This window comes from Manacus vitellinus, unplaced genomic scaffold (assembly GCF_001715985.3).
Source record: "Manacus vitellinus isolate BGI_N305 unplaced genomic scaffold, ASM171598v3 scaffold_16_pilon, whole genome shotgun sequence".
NCBI classification, from domain to species: Eukaryota; Metazoa; Chordata; class Aves; order Passeriformes; family Pipridae; genus Manacus; species Manacus vitellinus.
This window is the reverse complement of record NW_021939189.1, coordinates 7,640,847-7,662,345: the sequence shown is the minus strand read 5'-3', so window position 1 is coordinate 7,662,345 and position 21,499 is coordinate 7,640,847. Positions and strand designations below refer to the sequence as shown.

At 46.6% G+C, this 21,499-nt stretch overlaps 1 protein-coding gene across 1 annotated transcript in view; it reads left to right on the top strand.

The window, feature by feature from the left end:
- Positions 1-573: 573 nt before the first annotated feature.
- Positions 574-21,499, top strand: part of LOC108639071 (NT-3 growth factor receptor) — a 41,615-nt gene continuing 20,689 nt past the window's right edge. Inside the window, exons 1-4 of the mRNA XM_018069478.1 lie at positions 574-622; positions 777-907; positions 4,955-5,127; positions 10,690-10,933. Coding sequence (XP_017924967.1) covers positions 574-622; positions 777-907; positions 4,955-5,127; positions 10,690-10,933 — 597 coding nt within the window. The remainder of the gene's footprint in view (positions 623-776; positions 908-4,954; positions 5,128-10,689; positions 10,934-21,499) is intronic.

The window sequence follows — 21,499 nt, the reverse complement described above, 5'->3', positions numbered from 1 at the left end:
TTGGTAAATTAATAGCTACTGCTCTTCTGATTCTTCCTGAAACCTGGGTTGCTATTCTCTGTCAGTCCTTGCCATCCTAAATGTCAGTGGAAAGGATCATTGAAACTAATGGATTCGGTTTGTCTGTTGTGCCAGTGACTGTATCCTGGGATGACCTTTCTGAGGTAACAGTCGAGTAGAAGGCTGCAGGGTCAGGGTCCTGCTGCAGGACAGTACTCGGAGCTTTCAGCCGGCTCCTGCTCATGCCCTAACGTGCATAGGGGTCAGTGGTCCTCCTCCTCATGGGAATGATTTGACTTGCCAAGGTTGAACCCCAAAAATCTGCTGCGTTTGAATTTAAACTAATCCCATTTGAAATGCAAAACTCAACAGGATCTTCTAATCTTGCCTGGCCTGGCATCAGAAGTATGTGACCTTTGCTACGCCTCACAGGAGAAGGATTATTTCCAGGATCATTCCAAAGAGATTCAGGTCTTTATAGCACAACTTGCCCCAAAGGTTCCTCTCCCTGTGGAGAAGCTTGCCACGAGCTTGTCATGAGAACATGATAAACTTCAAGTACTTTCCTCACAGATGTTTTTCGTGAGACTAGCTCCATCCCAGAGATGGCTGCGTTCTGTGGGTGGGTAAAAAGATCCCTGTAGATGTTTTTGCAAAGCAATTTCAGATCCCTTGCAGCTTGCAAGAAAATTGAATTAGTTGTTTTCCATTCCCTGAATTAACCCTGATTCATTCTTCCCTCAACCCTCTCCCTCTTCCTCCCCTCCCTCCAACAGATGTCCAGCATATTAAGAGGAGAGACATCGTTTTGAAGAGGGAGCTGGGAGAAGGTGCCTTTGGGAAGGTGTTTTTGGCCGAGTGTTACAACCTCAGCCCCACCAACGACAAAATGCTGGTGGCAGTGAAGGTAAATCCCAAGGGTGAATGGCAGGGGCTGGCTGGCAAAGCGAGACTGGATGAGCCTGCATGGGAAAGGGAAGCAGGGGAGGGCTGGGGGCCATGGGTGGAGATTTATTTGATGCTGGAGATTGTGGTAAATCCACTTAGTCACACAAAGTTTCAGTGTTTCGCTTCAAGGTTGTCTGTCCTCACGAATGCCAAAACCTCCCTTCCTGCTGGCGCAGCCAGGAGACAGACAGGGAGGAGAAGCTGGTCTGGAAGCCGTGAGCTCCCGTGCAGCTGAAGCAGCCCAGTGTGGATCCACCTCCCTCTGTGAGACGCTGGGGCCCTGCTCCTTCTGGATTTTATATTTTTGTGTAACATGCAGAAGCTGAAACAAAAAAAGGACTCAGCAAAAATAAGTACTTAAAAGCTAAGCACGATGAACCAATTTTCTGGGATCAATTTGCCGCAAGATGGGCGAAGCAGCTCGGCTCAGCTCCACTCAGCTCCTGCTTGCCTAGCCACAGGTCGCTCCTGTTTTTCTTATTTTGAGCCAACACAGGTTCAGCCTGGCTTGTGCTGTGGTGCTTGCATCCTTGTGATAGTCCCTGTGTGAGCTGTGTCCCATCAGTGTGGCTCTGGGCAGGGGAGACTACTCAGTGCAGAACTGCGCTCTCCTCTCAAGTGGCACCAGTTGGCAGACACATACAGTCTAATCCCTTGGATTTAACCAATGCCTCCTAACTCCTTGGAACAAGTTCTGCATTAGAACCGATGCTCTACAGGGGGGAAGGTTCCAGCACTCTCTCCAGCATGCTGGAGGCAACCAGTTACTTGAGAGTAACTAATCATTGGCAGCTCAAGCCTTTTTTTATTTGTAAGCTCGTGTGTCCCCTTTTGCTCCAGCAGTGAAGTGCAAGTCTGAACCTTTCACCTCTGGGACTGGTTAAAGCTGAGGCAGCGAAGACACCCATATGATTAATTGCTTGATTACAGGGCTGGTACCTGCCTATCAGTGTCAGCCATCCCTTAGCAAGCCTGGCTCTTGAGTCTCTTCTGAGTTTCATTTGCATGTAGGCAGAAACAGCATCTGAACTTGTTTCTGTTAATTGCTACTATGAGCTTACATCTCCAAAATGCCTTTCATCCTGCAAGATCATACAGTTCCAGCTGTATGGAGCAGGGCCTTGGAATCTGGCTTCTTGCCAGCTCTGGGAGTGGCAGGGAAAAAAAAATCCCTCTAATTTGGGTCACATTATAAGTCTGAGGTAAAATAAAAAAAAAAAAAAAAAAAAGAAAGGTTTTACATATTAAGTTGAGATTTGACTGCATTTCCTGAAGATCCCATGCTCCTGATAGAGGCTGAGAACTACCTCCCCAGTCACTGCAGCTCAGGGCAGCAGCAGGATATGCTGGTTAAGGGCAGCTGAGTCCACAACCCAGAGCTTACCTCTGCCCTGCTCTCAGGGACTCTCTCCCAGGGCCAAATAAAGTGACTGTGTTACTCACTCAGTTAAATGGACTCAGATTTTCAGCAAATCTAGAGGTCGCAGCCCTACAGATAAGCTGAGTTTTGATGTGATGACATGGACAAGCTCCCTGTTTTATTCAGCTTGCGTCTAAAAGCATGCTAAGAAATGCACAAAAACTATATCCAGCAAAGAGTGTTGAGGTGACAAAGTCAAGTACTAGAAATGCTGGAGGGGCTGTATTCAGGGCATGTCCTTCAAACATGTATTTTTCATTTCTCTGTGAGCTGCTCCGTTGTGGTGATCACTCCTGTGCAGAGAACTCCCTAGATGTGAGTGTGCCTGTTTTCACAGCTTCCCAGCAAGTTGCTGGGGTTGTATCATCACTGTTTTGCAAGGGATGAAGGGCGGATGGAGAAGCAGGAAAACCGAGCTGAAGGGATCCACTTAGGTGGAAAATGGAGTTACTGACCTCCCTTTCCAGCCCCTGGACAGCAGGTACCAGACTCAGAGTGAGCCCTGCTACAGCAATAAACATACAGTGCTTGTGGAGACCTGGCCATGATGCCACATAAGAGGGGATTTTCCAGGTAATATTGAAACAACTGTCGCTTCGTGACAACAGATGCAACCTTGCAGATGCTCAGGGACTTGCCAGAAATTATGGAAGAATCGTGTGATGGAGGCACAAAAAAATCCACCCCAAATCTTCCCGAGAGAGTCATTCCAGTGATTTTACTGAGACATCCCTTCACTTTCTCTGGTTCTGGTCTTCTTTCCCTGTTCTATCCCTGTTTTCCTCATTTCTAAATGTTCGACTGTGTAACTTCAGTAATGTGTGTGGGGGTTAATAACTTTTTTTTGATGTGTCATATTTACAAACTTACAGTCCTAACACCTTCTAGAAATGATTGTGTGTGAAGGGGAGGAAACTTAAGCTCACTGCAGCTTGAAATACTATGTGCAACCACAGGAAAAAGGGGTAGAAAAGAGTGATGGGGGAAGGGACTATTTCCCTGCAGAAGAATAGGGTAGCATCAACATTATGAAGATATTAAATGACTAAAAGTAATTGGGTGCCTGAGATAAGGATGGATGCTTTGCCATCTGCACCGTGTAACTAACATTCATCTAAATATCTCTAGTCAAGCTATCCCAAAGGACAAAGAATTAAAATATATTTACGCCATGTGTCTAGTAGTTTGGGGGCAGAAGAAGAAGATGAGGTAGTGTTCTAAGGTTTGGGGAAAAACCTTCCAGCAGATCTGCTCCAAGGGGAAAAGCACCTGCTCTGAAGGACTCATTATATCCAGTAGTACCATGGGCCAGCCAAGGTGCAGTAACAGTGTGCTGGGTCCTGTCCTCCAAGCACAGTTTTCTGATGCTTAACATCTCTTTTTAAGCATAAATTGCAGCCTGCACCTGCTCATGCCACTTCTCCCATCTGTATGGGGAGATTGAAGGCATGGGGAAAAGGGAGAAGGTATATTTGTGCGTAGGCAAGGGGAGAGCTACCTCATGTCCCTCACCGCTGAGAGGGAACTGGTGCACATCAGAGTGACTCAGGACAACTAGAACAAGTTTCCTTGAGTCTTTTACAGCTCCTGTTAGGCTGCACACTTAAAGCCAGAATTGGTTTTAAACAGTCCTGGCATGTGGAGGATGGGAGGATGTAACTGAGACACAGCAACTCAAAACCAGATTTGCCTCTTCATTTCCTTAAATGTTTGCAAAGACCGTGCTGATTCTCATGGCCATTCCATCTTGTCAAATGGTCTGGACTTCAACTTTTTTATCAAGTTCCCTCCCTTGGTACCCTGACATAACAACAAGCTGCTTTCAAGCTAACTCACCAATGCAGCTGCACAATAATGCATGGACAAACCAGACTCCAACCCTGGGAATTCCTCCCTGATTACCGGCTGCGCCCGCAGCAACATCTTCATGGCAACTCTGCAATGTCAGGCTCGTCCTCACCACCTGGAGCCTGCAAGCTGCCCTGCAATGGCAAAGTGGCATGCTCAAATTGTGGAAGATGAGATATTCTCAATAAGGATACCAATTTCAGCATCAGTCTTCTGGGGAGCTTCTATAAACAGCAGAGAATAAAAACATGATTTTAAAAATTATGAGAAAAAACTTGACAATGTCCTTCTTCAGAGGCAGTTTGAAAAATCCACACAATAACTGCGCGGCCAGGCAAATCCATCTTCTGAATAAAGGCAGTGTAGTCAGCTATTTCAAAATAAAAGACAGATAGCAAGGACTGGCTGGCTCAGAAATTTAATAATAATGAGATATGAAGCCATTCACCCCTAGGTCACCAGTACAAATTCTGCCCAAGCTGGGAATAATTGGAAGCTATTACCCTCTGAGGCATGTTTGCTGCTGCCTAAGAAATGAGCTGGGGAACCCACTGGGCCAGTAACTACATGAACAAAACATTTAGGTGGTGCCACCAGGCCTCCCAGAGCAATGGGGCCGGTGGCAGTGGTTCTGCTCCCCTCCCTTCCTCACCAGCTCCTCTGTGATGCTGTGACCCATTTGTTCTGCTTTTCCCTCGCCCGAGCCCACCCTGTGCGTGTCTGTGTCCCTCGTTTCAGGCACTGAAAGACCCCACGTTGGCAGCCCGCAAGGATTTCCAGCGGGAGGCAGAGCTGCTCACCAACCTGCAGCATGAGCACATCGTCAAGTTCTACGGCGTGTGTGGGGATGGAGACCCGCTCATCATGGTCTTTGAGTACATGAAGCACGGCGACCTGAACAAGTTCCTGAGGTAAGTGTGAAGGAGGGCATGGGAACTGCTGCACAGCCACCCAGGGGGAGTTCTGGCTCAGTGCTGCACCAGTGATGTAATTCAGTGAGCTGAGGAAGAAGAGATGGTTGTTCCAAGGACAGCTTGTAGGAGATGATAGTCCTCACCAGATCTGGTGCTTTATTAGCCCTGTCCCAACATTTCCTCTTGGGTATTCTCAATAGTGGTCTCTGTGAGCTGTGGAAACCAGGGGTGTCTTCTCCCACCTCAGCAAGTTTGAAGCTGCAGGAGGTGTGTCTGCAATCCTCTGCCCTTTGGGGGTAGAAGGACATGATACCACAACTGTCAGCAGCTCCAAGTCCTTTACACCCAGCAAAACCATGTCTTGCTGAAGCACGAAGGCCACTTGCCATCACTCCCTCAGTCACCCAGTTCCTGCTTCAACAACACAAGAACCAAAATATTCCTTTCAGAAACTTGCTGGAGTCCTTGATCTGATTGGTATCCTGGGCATTTACATATCTCTAGTTCTCATTCCTGTATTCCTAAAAGACCTGAGAAATGTTGGAGGAGCCTCAGGCAGTGACTGTGGAGTCCATCCCTGATCCCTGGTCCCCATGCCTCATCAGACAGAGATTCCTTAACCCGTAGCACCACACTACTCAAGAAGCCTGGCAAGGCCTGAAAAAGTGCCGTAATTTCCTTCCCTGTCTCTAGAGAGATGTAACTTGCTGGAGCCTTCCCTGCCCCCCCATCATTCAACCATTTTATCAACCTGAGGCAGATCATTTGTGTGCCCTGCATCCACCAGCAGCAAGGGGCAGGGAGCAGCTGTGGGAGGATGTTTATGGTGCTCTTCTCCCACGAAACAGAAATTCCGCTCTGAAACCTGCATGCAAGTGGAGTGGTACTTACCTCTTGAAATAATTAGGAGTTTTATTTCCAATATTTAGAAAATTGGACCCTTGATATTTTCCTGTTTTGACTGCAAAGTGTGAATATGATTGCAGGAGGAACAAGAAGCTTGTGCGCTGCAGGTCTAGGTCTGGGGTTGGGATACACTCACTGAGTATTTTTCTGCCATTACAGTCAGTTTCTGACCAGGAGACACAGGTTTTCCCCTGAGGTTTTCACTTCCAAGCAATCACCTACACCAGAAGAGATATGAAGAAGGATCCTAGAGGTTTCTTCTTTTGTTTGTCAGGTAGTGATAACCTATCTGCAGCTCCACTGGGGCATTCGCTTGGCAGTGGATGAGCTGAGAACATTCCTGCATTGGTTTTCCTCCTCATTTTCCTCATCTGTGGGTAGAACAAATATGATTTTATAGCTCAGTCCCTGTCTCAGGCTCTGGATAGATAGATGACATCCTTGGCAAGGTAGGACAAGTGAAGGCTGCTGCTATATTGGCTTTACAGAGCTCCTCAGACCCATGTTCAAGGGGGAGCAGCCTTGATTACCCTGGGACCCTCTCTTGTGGTACCTGCAAGGGCTCAACAACCTTCCAGCAGCAGCAGATTGAAGCCTACCTACTGGCATGAAACCATGACTTGAACTGAAAGGTTATTTTAGCACAGATTGGTGATGCAGTGTTAAGGACAGTGCCTCAGCCTTGTGACTGGAGGAAGGCAGTCTGAAAAAGAGCATGAGACATGGTGTTCTTAAAGTGCCTCACAAAGAAGAGTGGAAAATTGACCCATCATTTTTCCTGGCAGAACCAACAGCCTTAATTCACTTAGAGGAGGGAGATGCTACAGCTGAGGCACAACCTCTCGCTGCTCTAGCTGACCTTCCGAACAGTGTAGTCCAAAACAGGCTCTCCCACTGTCTCAGAAAGATGTCTTGTGCCCACTGCCAAAGCCTCATGGAATTGCTTCACACAATAGTGTGTCCCTAAGGCTGATATCATGCTGGAACCATGGACATCCTCATCCCTGTCCCAACCCTTCCTTGGGATGTGTCTGAGAGACACTCATGCCTGATGAAATTCATCTCCAGTTTCACTGGAGAAGAAAGCTTGTTGTATTATCTTTGGCCTTTATGAAGGAAAAGAAACTTTCCAGATGTGTGGTCCCTGGGATTGCAGCTCCTCATCTTCCAGCTGCATTTAGCTGCCAGATTCTCCTTCCTGTGCAGCCTTGGAGAAAACAGTTCCATGCTCTCTTCTCTGCATGTTGGTGTGTGGTGGGCAGTGAAACCCCTCTGCGTCCCAAAGGAAGCTGGCTTTGGGAGCAAGGGAGCTTATACCCAGCAAACAGAAACTCAAAATGCCTAAGGAGACATATGGAAAGAGAGTTGTGGGTTTGTTTGTCAGGTCAGGTATCTGCTGGTGGGAGACCGTGGAATGGGGACTGCAAGGGGGTAAGAAAGGGTTGATGATGCAGAGCTGCCTAGCATCCCTCAGCAAGCAGCAGTTTTTATAGTGTGATGATTCACCCAGCCCGCAGCAGGAGACAGTGACTCCCAGACACTAGAGGCTGGGGATGCTGGGAGTCTGTAACAGGCACTCAGATGGACTTTTCCCAGTTTAACTGCAGAAATCGAAAAAGCAGTAAAATGGAAGAGGCTCACTTTAGACTCAGTTTCCTAGAGAAAAGCACAATAAATAAATTCCCCTAAGTGTTTTTAGAGCTTTGTGTGCTTCCTAGAGAACAGAGAGTTTTACTGGTCTGTAATATTGACTGGTGTGGAAAAGGAAGGCACTATGATCAACACCTACCTGCTGAGTTAGTGGTGGCATGCACTGGGATGGTTCTGCACACCTCCCAGGGCCCCTGTGTGTAAGACTATTACTGGGGGTGCAAAAACAAACCCTGCTGTCTGCACCAGGGGAGACTGCAATTGTGGTGTCCTACCTCATAGAAAATATCAATAGACATGATCTTGACATGGAGAAATACAGGCATTCCTCTCCAGGGAGCACCACATCCCTAGGGATGGTGTGCACAGGGGCTGGAGTCTGCCAGGGTGGGTGGGTGGCAAGGCTGGGTGTTCCCAGCACACACACCCACTGCTCAGGGGTCTGCAGTGACCACATCCCTCTCTGCTCACCAGGGGTGTCCATCACTTTCCCCCTTCACCTTTGTCACTGGTTTTCTAGCTTTTGTTTTCTGTCTGGGACAGAAGGAATTTTGAACTAGGGATAATTGCACATTGCCATTACAGACCCTCTCTGCAGTCTGTAGTAAGTCATTGCCACTCGTACGGGCAATAGGTTTTGTTAGAAAAGTTGCAAAGTTCTGGTGTTTTTGTGTCAGCCCTTCTGGTGAAGCAGCCCCACAGTCAGACTGTCTTGGGACAGAAGAGGAATTTCAGAAGAGGAAGTTAGAAGGGTGATTTTTTTTCCCCAAAGCCTCCACCACTCCATAATGGAAAAAACCTCCAGTAGTTCTTTAACAGGAAATCCACCCAATTTTATGGCCTCTCTCTAAAGCTGAATTAAACTCCTTTCCCCAGGAAAAGATGGACATACCCTCCTCATATTCCCTGTAGGCTTCTTGACACATCTAAATGTACTAATATCCTTCCTGTTTATATCATAAATGTGTTGATTCTTCTTTCCTTTGGATTATAACCATATGGGATAGAGAAAGGGAGGGAGGGACATGTACGTAGTAGAGAGGACATACTGAGATGTGTCCTGTATAGTAGGTTATACAAAGAGCCAGTGAATTAATGGTGTTCGCTGACCATTTTTTAACCACCACATGTCCCCCTCAGACACAGACACTTCTTTGGGGACCGTTATTGTATTTTAAAAAAGTGGTAGTAATGAGATAGTAATACATCCTTCACTTCTCACCTAGGAGTGTTTACCTTTGATGACAACAGGTATCAGCTGTAGCTAAATATGATGTAACTGCAAGGCATGACTGGCACAAACTGTCCAGAACAGTTTTAGAAGCTATTGTTTGTTCTGCTTTGCTGTTTTTAGCTAACCTGCTCAGTCCTGCTCAGCTTCACCTGCTGTCACCATTTGTTGTCACCACCAAGTAGTTTCCTGGGGTAAACACGTCTGTGGGCTATTTAAATAAGACATCAAACAGTCATTTCTGCATGCACTCTTCTGCAGCTCCTTCAGCAAGTCTTCCTGTGTGCTGCTGCTCCCACCATACCCACAGGACTCTGAGATGCCTCTGGCAGTCCCTGCTCTGCTGCTCACACTGCTGCTCCCAGACAACTCACCCCACATTCAGCAGCACCACCCACTCGTGGCTCCCAAAAAACACTCCTGGCTTCTCATCAGTTGTTTCTGCAGTTTCTCTCCTCTTCCAGCTGTCCTTTCTACCAGGAGAGGACCTTTAGAGCCATATTCCCAGTGGTAGGGGAGGTAGCTGAAGAGGGGGGCATTTGAAAAACTGATGCTTGAACCCCAAACATCTGGATGCTCATTTCTTTGGTGCACTCTCAAGCCCAACACAATTCAGGAACAGAGATAAAGGTGGGAAACAGTTTGGATCTTGTGGTGTGTTGTTCAGTCCCATGTCAAGGAGGAGGAAAAGCTCTGAATGTGCAGTTTCAATTTGCTGTCTCTCTGTGGGGTTACTGCTGATGACAGGGCTAAAATGCCAAGAATAATTTCAAAGAGAACAGTATGAAAGCCTCAGAGGAAATGCTGTACTGTGTTTTAGTCACAAGAAGGAAGGTCACAGCAACATTTCTTGCATTTCCCTAAATACAAGGGCTTTTGTTATTCTACCCTCACACAAGTTACCATAGGGTGAGCTCTATCGGGGAAGAGACATCACAGAGGGAGTATGGCACAGAAAGGCTGGGTACATAGTGAGGAAGGAGACAAAAAAAGGACAGAACAGGAATTAGACTGACCTAAAGTCCTGCATTTACAATGCACCTGGTTCAGCAAAATATTTCCTTTTGTTGCACAGGATGTTCTCTGCATCTGCTGACAGCCAGGGCTAAACTTTGCACCTGTGCTCATGCTGTCACAGTTCACAGTACCTGTGTTACCTTTGGGATAGTTTAGGGTATAAAAGGGATTTTCCAGGGATGAAGCTGCTGGTGTTCCTTTGAAACATTTTGTGTGATCTCTGGATGTATGAATATCAATCAGGGGGTGGTTGGTTGGTGATATGAAGGAAAGAAAAGGAGGCTGTTTGGGATTGTTTAAGATATTAGGTAGCAAGAATATGACAGATGTGCAAGAAAAGTGGGTGATATCTCTGCCTCTGGGAACTTATCAAAGGTGTAAGAATTAACATGTAAATATCCTGAGGCTCATTAGTTCTGCACAGGTCTTACCAGAGAAGAGTGTCCACGTTGCATCAAGCCAGTGGTCCCACTGTTTTGGCATTCTGTCTCCATCTGTGGCCACAAGAGGTTGTGTGCAGTAGACTAAGGATAGGACAAGGATGTAGGGCACCCACTCACCCACCAAATGTTCCCACAAGTTCCTGTTCTCTTAAACTTTCATTCTTCCTTTCCACTGGAGCTGTGTGTACATCCTCACAGTGCAGAGCTGGGATCTAGTCCCCACTCCAGCAGGAACAGCGACCGTGTGGGATTCCCATCTCCTGGTCACTTCTGAGACGCAACTCTATGCTTTTTGCTTCTTCCTCCCTTTAGGGCACATGGCCCAGATGCTATGATCCTCGTGGATGGGCAGCCTCGACAAGCCAAAGGGGAGCTAGGGCTATCCCAGATGCTCCACATCGCTAGCCAGATCGCCTCTGGAATGGTGTACCTTGCCTCCCAGCACTTTGTCCATAGAGACCTGGCCACCAGGAACTGCTTGGTCGGAGCCAACCTGCTGGTGAAGATTGGAGACTTTGGGATGTCAAGAGATGTCTACAGCACTGATTACTACAGGGTAAGGCAGCTCCAGCAGCAGTCTGATGCTCAGAGCAAAGGGAGACTAGGAAATGTTACAGTAAATCAGTTTTTGGAGCCCTAGGGCTCACTTGCTTCATTATTTCCTCATTGAAATATGTGCACAGATGTTGATCAGGCATCCCTAAGCACTGTCCTTACTCCTGTTCAGTCCTGGCCATGCTTGTAGTTCAGACATCCACGCAGATGCCTACACATAGACTCTTTGTGATACCCCAGCACACAGTCACATGCTTTGGGATGGCTCTGAAGTCATCCCATACTTACTGCCTATTTTTATTCCCTTTTTTTTGAAGACATTGATAAATTAAAGGTAATCCAAAGAGATGATAAAGACTACAGGCTGTGACCTCTGGTGTTAGATTAAAGAAACTTAATACAGGGACATAGAGGAAAAGCAACTGAAAGACTGACTGATAAGTGCATAAAATATGGAAGAGGAAATAATAGTCAATTTAGGTTCAACCTCAGAACACTTTTTTTCCCAGCAGGGTCATCATTTAGACAATGGAATAATTTGCCAAGGGTAGGTTGCTGAAAGCCTGTCATTAAAGAAATTCAGGAAGCAACTAGATAAAAATGCCTGGGTTTAGTGGAGAGGCTAATCCTGCACTTGTCTCTGGGGACAGACTCAATGAGCCAGGAATGCCTTTCCAGCCTCTTCTTGTGTGATCTGTGCTCGCACTGTCCCCTTGTCTTGCACACTCCCTTTGTACCTGTCTGTACTGTCCTGCCTGCCCAGGATGGCAGCCTTCCTGAGGGAACAGAGTGTTTCTTACCCTTCCCCAGCTACAGGTGATGATGTGATGTGTGAAATGTTTGAAACACACTGGAGTAGGTATTTGTCTCTGGACCATCCACCAACGGGGAAGGGCTTTTCAGGCTATGGAACCGTGGTTTCCAGCCTGATGCTTGGACTAAGGCTGGTTTATTTCTGCTTACAACATGGATCTTTGGCTTTGAGGATGATTTCTATCAGCTACCCGTGAAAGGGTTGACCTATGGTCTTGATCTGATTCAGAAAGTTTTCATTATGTGATAGACAGCTGCCAAGTGGAGTTACTGTGTTTGGGAGGAGGAGAAACGTGATCAGATTTGTGCTGAGACATATCACCTCTCCCAGGCCAGAACATCGGCTTACCACTAAGTTTAATTACCAGTGAGGGAAACAATCTTCACTGTGCAGCAGAAAAGCCTGCGCTGGGAAAAGGTGTCAGTGCAGTTACTGGGCAGTGATGAGGAAAGAGAGGTGCTGTGGTCCCACCACAGCTGAAACTTCAGGAAGGAGCGAGTAGGAAAGAGAAGAGCCCAGGGGAAGATGAGGAGCAGCACATGTGATTGCCCATGTTCTTGCCTGCCTTCTTCCCTTCAGCCCTGTTAGTCCTGCCCCAAACCACAGCCAGTGTCACACTTCTGGGGACAATCCCAGCTGAGCTGGTGTTCCTGCAGCACCGAGAGCTCTCTGTGCCGTGGGAGAATTTGCTGTTATTGACATGTGAAGGCTGGGAGGGCCCCCAAAAAGTGAGAACTGAGATGATTTCCACAGTTCGTCATTGTTGGATTTTTCGTCTTCTCTATGGTGGTGTCTTGTAGACCTCATCCTGTCTGTGCAAAGTGCTTTGCTGAGGACTGCTCCGTGATATCTCATGCAGTGTTGTAAGTCTTTTTAGTGGACTTTTCTCTATATAGACAAATTGCCACGTATGACTAAAGTAGTAACTAGTTATCACCTGTTTACCAGAACAAGAGCTGAGTTTCAGCGCAGCCCAGTCTTTTGTTCTTAACTGATTTTCCTTTCTTTGTTTTCACTTATTTTTAGTATTTTTAAAACTCTTGCTCACTATGTTCATTCATGGAGGCCTTTTCTCTCCTAAAGTCCAAAGAAGGGTCCTAGCAAAACGAGGTTCTGATTGCCCACAGTTACACTGGTGGCATGAGGGGCAGAGGGTTTATGTGACTGGCCGAAGGCCAAAGCAGGAGTCAGTGGCAGAGCTGGGAAGCCTACCCAGGCCAGAAAAGAGCAGAAGTGCAGAGGCCAAGTGTCCTTCATCCCTCCTCCAACCACAGTCCAACCACACTCCTCCCAGCAAATGAGCGAAGAAGCTCAAGTTGGAGAACTGACCTGCTCCTGGGTCTCACCTACGAAAGGTGGAGATGTGGCTGAAGATCTGAACTTTTAAAGACTTTGATGCTGCCCCTGGTCACATCTACAACCTTCCTGGTGAAGTTCCCAAGTCTGTTTCCTGGTGTTTGTGTATGGCATCTCTCTCCTTGTGCCCAGCCTGCCATTGCCACCAGTAGGACCTGGAGTAAAGTTCTGCTTCATATGGTTTCTAGAAAATATTGCTTGGTGTGTCCGAGATGCAGCCCGGGGAGAAACTGTAGTTTGTCATTTTCTGGAAACACAGGGAAAGATTCCACCTCCAGGCTGACACAAAGTGACAGGTCTGGAGCTCTCTGCAAGCAGACTCACTTCAGTCTACCCTGTCCCTGTGTTTGCTCCTGCCCAGGCCCCACATGCCTGGATAATTGGGCATGTGGATATATGATATCTTAAGTGGGATATATGAGCATGTTCCAGGCTGAGAATTTGTTCCTAGGCATTTTCTTTCTTTCCCATGTTTTAATCTTTTAAGACAAAGAAAGAACACCGTCTGGCTCCAGCATTTGTGGGATGCAAAAGTGCTTTAACAAAGGTGAGCCGCTTAATTTTCTGTTGCACATTTGGATACAGAAAACAAATATTTGAGTAACAAAAGCAGCAGAGAGGCTCGTTTCCCCTCTCTGCAAGGCTCTCCATGTTCTGCCTGAAGACAGATGCGTCCTTTTCCTCCTGCATCACAGAGGGATCCCGTCAGCTGTTTCCTTTAAACCTCCTTTCAACAAGACAGGATGGAGAGAAGATGGTTGTGGAGGTGGAAGTGGTGGGGAGAGGTGGATCAGCATCTGATTAGAAAGCGGAGAAAAGTGGAGGAACTGGGGAGACAGAGAGAAGTAGCCCAGCTTCTGTGTGAAGAGAAAAGGCGGGGATGCTGAAGAAGCGTTTCTGTGCTGTGTTGTGTAATGTGCTGTGCAATCTTTGGTGTGGGTCTCTGTGGGAAGGCAGGATGGAAAATATCCATACTGCAGAGAAAAGATTTGGGCGGATTTCGTTTTCCTTGTTGTTTTCTTTAAAAAACTGTGTGAGTAGGCGACTTTTTTTAGGTATGACTCAGGACTGTGACAGCAGGTGGTGGGACGCTGCAGGTCAGGGACACTGTGCCTCACCCAAGCTGAGTGTGGCATGGAGACTGCAGCAAGTCAGGCACACTGTGCCTGTCCGGTGCTGTCCAGGGAGCTGGGGGCTTTTGTTGTGTCTGGGGGAGGAGTGTCAGAGCTGGAGGCATCTTCAGGGCTGAGATTAGAATTCCCAGCTTCTCTTTCACCCTGCAGATAGGGGTTTGGTTGCTCCAAGAGCCCTTCTGTGGGTCTGAACCCACCCAAACTCCAGTAAAATACAAATAATTTTCATTTGTCCCCCAAAATGCATAATTCAATTCCAAAACAAAATCATGGTCACTGTCCAGGAAAGGGGCAGCATTTTTTCATCTTTAGAAGAGAACACAGTCTTAAATTGTAATCAAGACTCCTTAAGAACTCCCAAGGTAATGTCCTATCATGGGTAGGACATCATCAGTGAAGATGCATGTCAGATAGAGGAGGGATCTATGTAGGCATTAAACATCATTAAGACATTCCTCTGTCCATATTTCCTCTATTCTGCCCTTCTGGCATCCTGCCCCAAATCCTGGGGTGGGCTGGAAACCTCTTGGGGATTTAGTTCCCTCCTTTCCCAGACGTTTGTGCTGAGTGTTCTTGTGGTCACAGTTCATCACACAGAGGACACCTGCTTGTCAAAAAAAGACACATGAAGGACTTGCAAAGGGCTCTGAAAGTGTTTTTGTATTTCTACCAACACAGAGATAGATAAACATAATAACAAAAATGCTCCCTGTTTCTCTGTCTTCACTACTCTGGAACATTGTTTGGATTTGGGACAGACAAGGTTTTCAGGAAGAAGTAATATCTTTTAATAGAACACATGATATTGTTGGAAGGGGGAAAAAGAATGAATTTTAGGTACACAAAGCCTCTCTGAGTTCTTTTTTTTTATTATTATTTTCAGTTGTGTTGGTTGGTTTAATAAAAGATTAATATCTCTCCCTATGAACCTTGGTGCTCACACCCTTAGACCATCAGAACCAAAACATTTTTGCTATGACTTTGGCCTTAGGTCAGTGTTCTTTAAACAGTCTGGGATCCCTCCTCCTCTGAAGCATGAAGGTTTACTGTGTAAACATTTTCTTTCTTATCTTTCTTTAAAAAGGCCAGTAAAAACCCCATATTCTTGATAATTTTCAGTACCCATTGTAAGGTTGCTTTCTGATGACCATCTCCCATCTAGACCATCTCTCCAGTTGTTTTCCACTGGAGTTCAAGATTGCTTTCTTTCTCGTGGGTACAGCTAGTTATTTTTCCAGTGAAGTTTGCATGTGAGCAGTAGATCACTGATGTTTAGCAGCTACCTGGGTCATGCTCCTTTGGAGCCCATTAGTGCCCATGTGGATCCATCAGCTGTACAACACCCACTTTTGTGTCTCTGATGCTTTCTTTGTTGTTTTGCTGTCCGTCTCATGCAGAGTGTTTACAGCATGGGAGGTGGATCCTAGCAGAGGGAAACTGCTGCCCAGAATGGAGGGAAGCTGTTAGCATCAGAATGGAGCCCTGTGATGAGTGTACCATCACCTGCTAAGAGGAATGCCAACAGGCAGAGAGGAGCAAAACTCCCTCTAAATTTCTGTCTGGGATATGGTACTGCCTCACTCTGGGAGGAAAAAAAGCTGCCACTCTCGAGTTTTATGGCAGACCCGACGTCTGCCGGCAGTAAGTCAGCTCTGGACAGAGAGCTGTCCAAGCTCCCTGCATCCAGACAGTGTCCTCAGGCTCAGATTTAGTGCTGATGGGTGAGGGAGAGCAAGCTTAGTCCCTGGCCATGCTGGCTGTTGAGTGGGATCTTGTGTAGAAGGTACAATGTTTTGTGTCATGTTGAGCTTCCAACAGCAGCACCATTTCCAGCACCTCAGTGCTGTGCAGGTGCTAAGCATATGTGCATTGCCTTTTGTCTCCTCCTACCCCTTCTCTGAGGTGAAAAATGTGATGTGCTGCTCTGTCTCCATCTTTTCTAGTTGGGTTTCGGGAAGGGTTCGTATCTGTAAATATGTATGTCATTAAGGAAAGGTTTTAGAAGTGAAAAGTGCTTTAATTTTCTCCTGTCTTAAGATGGAGTCTGAAAACATGTCTTGCTTTGTCATACCTACATGAATAAGGGCAAAAAGTCTGATAGTGACCTGAAGATGTGACCTCTAGTACTGATGCAGCTGTGCCAGCCAGGCAGAGCCATAGTCTTCTGGGTGCAAGAGCCCATGTCTGAAAGTATTATATCCCCCTCTTGGCATCTGTTTATCCCATGTATCCCATCATCCCTGATTTGTTATTTCTTTCCTTGTTTTCACTGCCCCACTGTTCTCATTCCCCCTAGATGACACCTGTATGCACCATGAGGTGTGGATGGCTCGTGCCATGGTGCCTCAAAACTGCCCTGACTGTGGGTCTGGGGGCAGAGGAACCAAATTCCCCCCAACTTGCAGTAGGGTTGAAAAGAGGGGAGGGGAGGGAACCGCTCAATGTGGGTGCGTGGGTTAAGTGTCTCTGTGCCTGTCCTGGTGTGTTCTGCTTGCAGGAAAAGTCAGTGTGATATTGAACGTGCCGGTCTTTGATATTTCTGTGGCTCCCATAAAAACCCCTGCAAATTGGATTTGCAGCACAGCTTCTTATCTCCTGAAAGGAAGATGTAACAGCATCATCTTGTGTTTTAGCCAGACGTTTTCCCTCAACACCTCCCTATTTCTACACTAAGGGAAAAACAAATGTTGAGTCTTTTTTTTTTTTTCCCCTCCTGTTTGAAACATTAAGAGCCCTTCACACAAAGCAGCTCAAGTGCAGAAGAATTAATTGGGGAAATTAGGGTGTGCTGTATTCCTGGCATTTTCTCAGAAACGGTAATTGCCCTAATTCTCCACCCTGTCAAGACCTGCATCCGCACCCTGTTTTCCTCCTCCCCTTTTCCTCACTGTCTACCTGTTGTTCTCCTGCTTGAGTTGCTGTTTTCATGCTGTTGCCATTTATTTCATTCCAGTAATGAGAGGGATGTGGCAGGTGAAGAGCTCTCACAATCTGGTGACATCTTTGAAGCACAGGCACAAAAGAGCAGTTTGTTTTTGGGAAATAAAAACTCCCTGCTCTAGTACTTGACCTCCACGCTCACCTCTTCTCCTGCTCGGGGTATGTTACTGCTGTCATTGCAAGTCATTTGGCTCAGGATTTTTGTTTAATATAGTCTCAATATTCACCTAAACACTGACCTCCATGCTTAACCCCTCTGTGTTCCTCCCGGACCACCCAAACCCTCACACACTTACTGAAAGCTAATCAAACTCAGGATCTTTCAATCAAATTTCAGCCCCACTCCCAGGCATTTGAATTGAGGCTTTTGATTTTTCCCAACCACTGGGCTGAGATCCAGAGGTCTGGGAGCTCAGAGCCTTTCAGTTTAGCTTCCTGATGGTTTTTTAACCTTCCATTTGCAGAGATTGTAGATGTAGACAAACAGGGAAGAATTTTTTGTTGTTCAGTATTTCCTAAAACACCTGGTGATGTACGTGGCAGGTTTGGATTCGATGGAGATGACTCTTCCAGTCTTCCCCATGCTGACTGGACTTTGGCTGCTCTTAAAAGCTGTCCAGGCTGATGTCTGCTTTCCTGAGAGCTGGAAAGACTGCTGGGAGTAACCAGTCAGATGCTGGAGCCACGTGAGGGCTAGTAACACCATCCCCAGAAGTCAGAGATTCAGTTCAGTTCAGAAAGCTGGGGTTGTTTCTCAGTGCAGCCAAACTACCGAACCCTGTCACCTGTGCTGTAAAAACTTGAGACAGCAAATTTCCTGCAGGGAGTTCAGGAGCCCTTTCCTTCAAATCAATTTCCTTCCCATAAAACTTAACTAGGGAGGGCAGAACTCTTTTCCATTTTCAGTGTTCCCTGGGTGCAGCCAACAGATCCAGGGAGGCAAGAGAAGCTACTTGTGATCCCCATCCATCCCTGAGTAACTTTTTCCTCCCCCTGACTGTAAGACTGTTTTTTCCCCCTGTTCTAATTTTTTTATCCAGGTATGATTCCCAACACTTGCTAGAGGCTGCCTGCATGCAGTGTGCTTGCTTCCTCCTGCTGTCCCCACTTGGAACATCCCATTAGCCTGAAAGCTGTGACATACAGGGAAAAGAACACAATGCCTCATTTTGAGCCATGAAAGACTCTCTCATGGTGGAGATCCATCCAAAAGTGTCACCAGAAAGAAAAGGATTTTGTAAGGTCAGATCAGAGAAGCTCATGGTTCCTGGGTTTTACCAAGGTGGCCTGATTAAAACTACAGCCACAGCAGAAGAAGGTAGAGAACCATATGCCAGGAAGCTTCATTATTCCAGCATAGGTGGACCAGAAAGAGTATAGGTCCTTCTGAGCATACAGAAATGAACAGTTCATGCTTTGGGAGGAGCACTGCCACTTGCAATTGAGGGTGACTGGGATGTGTAAATGTAAAATCCTCCCCTCTCATTTTGTCTAGGTTGTTGAACCCATTTCCTCACTTCATCCCATCAGGCCCCTGGCCTCCTCCTGCCTTCCCACCTGCAGGACCATGATCTCAGCTCTTCTTTACCATGGGTACAGCCAAGGGATCACATATTGGTCAGCAAAGGTGGGAAGCATCCCCAAACCTCAGTATCATCAGCAAAAGAACTGGAGGCAGAGCAGTTATAAGCCAATTTAGCGAGAGCAAGGATAAATTATGCTTTGATTCAAGAGAAGACCTCCCTAGAAAAATTAAGATGCAAGTATCTTAATCAACCTCCTTAATTAAGATGCTTGCATGGAAAGAAACCACTGCTTTTCTTTTTTCCTCCTCATTCCTGCATGGTCAGAGTTTCTGTGTACTTTCCTCTCCCAATCCCCCCGCCCCCCATTTCATAGTCTTACCTCTCTCACAACCCCAGCAAGCTCCTTCTCCCTGCCAGCTGGATGGAGAAAGCCCCTATTTGCAAGCAGCTGTCCTTAATATATAGGCTGTTTAGGGCTCAGCTGTCAAAGAGAGCATGTTCAATGTACAATCAAGGGGCAACGATGCACAAAATTGCACACACACACGAAATGGGAATCTTTTCTCAGTGTGTGTTGAGCTTTGAACGCTTAAGTGATTCCACCTCTCTCTTCCCCATCCAATTATGTGGGCAACACATGATAAGATTGCTAAAGGAATTAGTGAGGAAAATCTTTATGCTGCCCAATCAATACTGTTCTTCTCAGCAGAAGGCATCTCCCCCCTCTGGCCTCAGCCATGTTCTCATTTGCCGTCTGAAACACAAGTCCACCTTCTCTCTATTTGTGGTGGCCAAGTGGAACAACAGCAGTGTGTCTGTTGGAAATGATTGTAGTTTCAGAGTTTCTTCCTTTCCTTAAAAAAAAAAAACAAACCTAAAAAAAATTAAAATGTAGTAGAGCCCTGCCAAACCCATGTTTCAGGTTTTTAAAGAGGTTTGCTGTGTAGGCCAGAGAGACCTTCCATCCCTTTCCGCTGTATGGCCTTACAGGGATGGTCAGCAACCTTATAGGCAAAGACAGGGGATGATAATTTTTCTGAGCATCACTGAGGCAAGATGCCAGGTTTTATGGGCCACTAGACTGATCCAATATAGCAAATCCTGTGTTCCACTGTGGATTCTGAGACCAAATTATCAATTAATGTGAAGCATTAAAAAATTCAAATCCCTTTTAGTTCCCTGCAGTCATTAGTGACAAGATACAATATCTATAGCTCAAATGCTTTGCCAGCATCCCCTGGCAGCAAGGCAGAAACTTCATTCCTATTTTTTCAAACATATACAAAGAAAACATATGAGATCAGTGGTTTTTACAGTCAAATTCGGCTGCCTTTCCATATTTACTTAGATGGAGGAATAAATCAGGTTTGGGTTACTCTTCGGGTTAGTTATTTGTTATTGGAATAAATGCATGGTAATAGATCTGACAGAGGAAGATGTTTCCCTTTCAGCTCTGTGTTTGAGGTAGAATTTGCTTTGTTCTGCACTATATTATATTGATGTTTTTTTCCCACTGCTGGATGACTTCATTTGCTCTGCTTCTTTCCAACTTCCATACCTCTGCCCCAGCTGGCTTTAGGATACAGCTTTATGCATAGATTTCTCTTTACTCTTCCCCTAATTGTAACACTGTAATGCAAAAGCAATTTAAACAACCAGCATGAACCAATTTTCTAAGCCTTTTCCCCACCCATTTCCTACCTCAGCTTTTTGGGAAGGGAGGTGAGTCTGTCGTTCTTGGGGCAATTCCCCAAGCAGAATGAGCTGTCAGATACATTTAGCAGCTTGGTTTCCACTGCTAGTGCAGAGTGGGAAGGTGCCCAGGGCAATGACCAGCTGGACACACTCTGAGGCCGTATTTCAGGAATTCCCCAGGCAGCTCTCAGCCTGAGCTCCTCAGTAATACAGTGAGAAGTGTACCACCAAATCACCATGCTCACCAACTCCCATCTTGGGATTTTGTCTTTGCCCCAGTGGGAACACAAACAAGCTCACTAGAAAGTCAGCAGAGCTTATGCCAGTCCTTCACTCTCAATTTGCTCTCTGTCCCTTTTCCTTTCTCCCATTCTCCAAATCTCTCCTACTTTGATGCAGAGGAAAATATAGTCCTGTATTTCATGCTCCAGCATTTTGCTTCCCTTGTCCCCTTCTAAGCTCCAGTTTTGTGAGTGCTGGCAGGTTTGTGGGTGATTTGAAGCTGTGGGTTTAGGTATTTCCTTCCCCAGCCTGTGACAGTGCTGATGGGACAAAGACTTTGGGCAAGTGTAGGGTGGTGTGTGAGGTGCATTTGGCCAACAGTACCGTTAACTCTGGCTAGCCTGAACTTGCTTGAGTAAAGATATCAGGGCTGGGTCTTGTTCTGCTGGCAGAGGCAGATGAGTCCCTGCACTGTGCCCAGGAGGGCTGGCAATGGGCAAGGAGCAGGATGCTTAAGTACCAGATATGAAGGAACTGCTCAAGCATCCTAAAACTTCTCTTGTCTGGAGAGGAATTCTGGGTCCCCCAAGGGATGACATTCTATATGAGCATTCTACGTGGCTTCTCAGACCAAGGAGAAGTTTCAGGAGGCTGAGTCTCCCTTGTCTGTTGCCCAGCTCGCCCTCCCTCTGCACTGGTGCAGGTGATCGTGTGGGGTGCAAGGTGGTGGTGACTGGGGCCAGAGGGTCTCACCTGCCCCTTGCCCTCACAGCAAGGGCTGCATAGTGTTGGGATGTTGCAGCCAGTGAAAGACCTATGGTTCAGTTAAAGACATACCCTTTCCCTTCTTGTCCCCTTGCTTCATCCCCCCCATCCCTCCC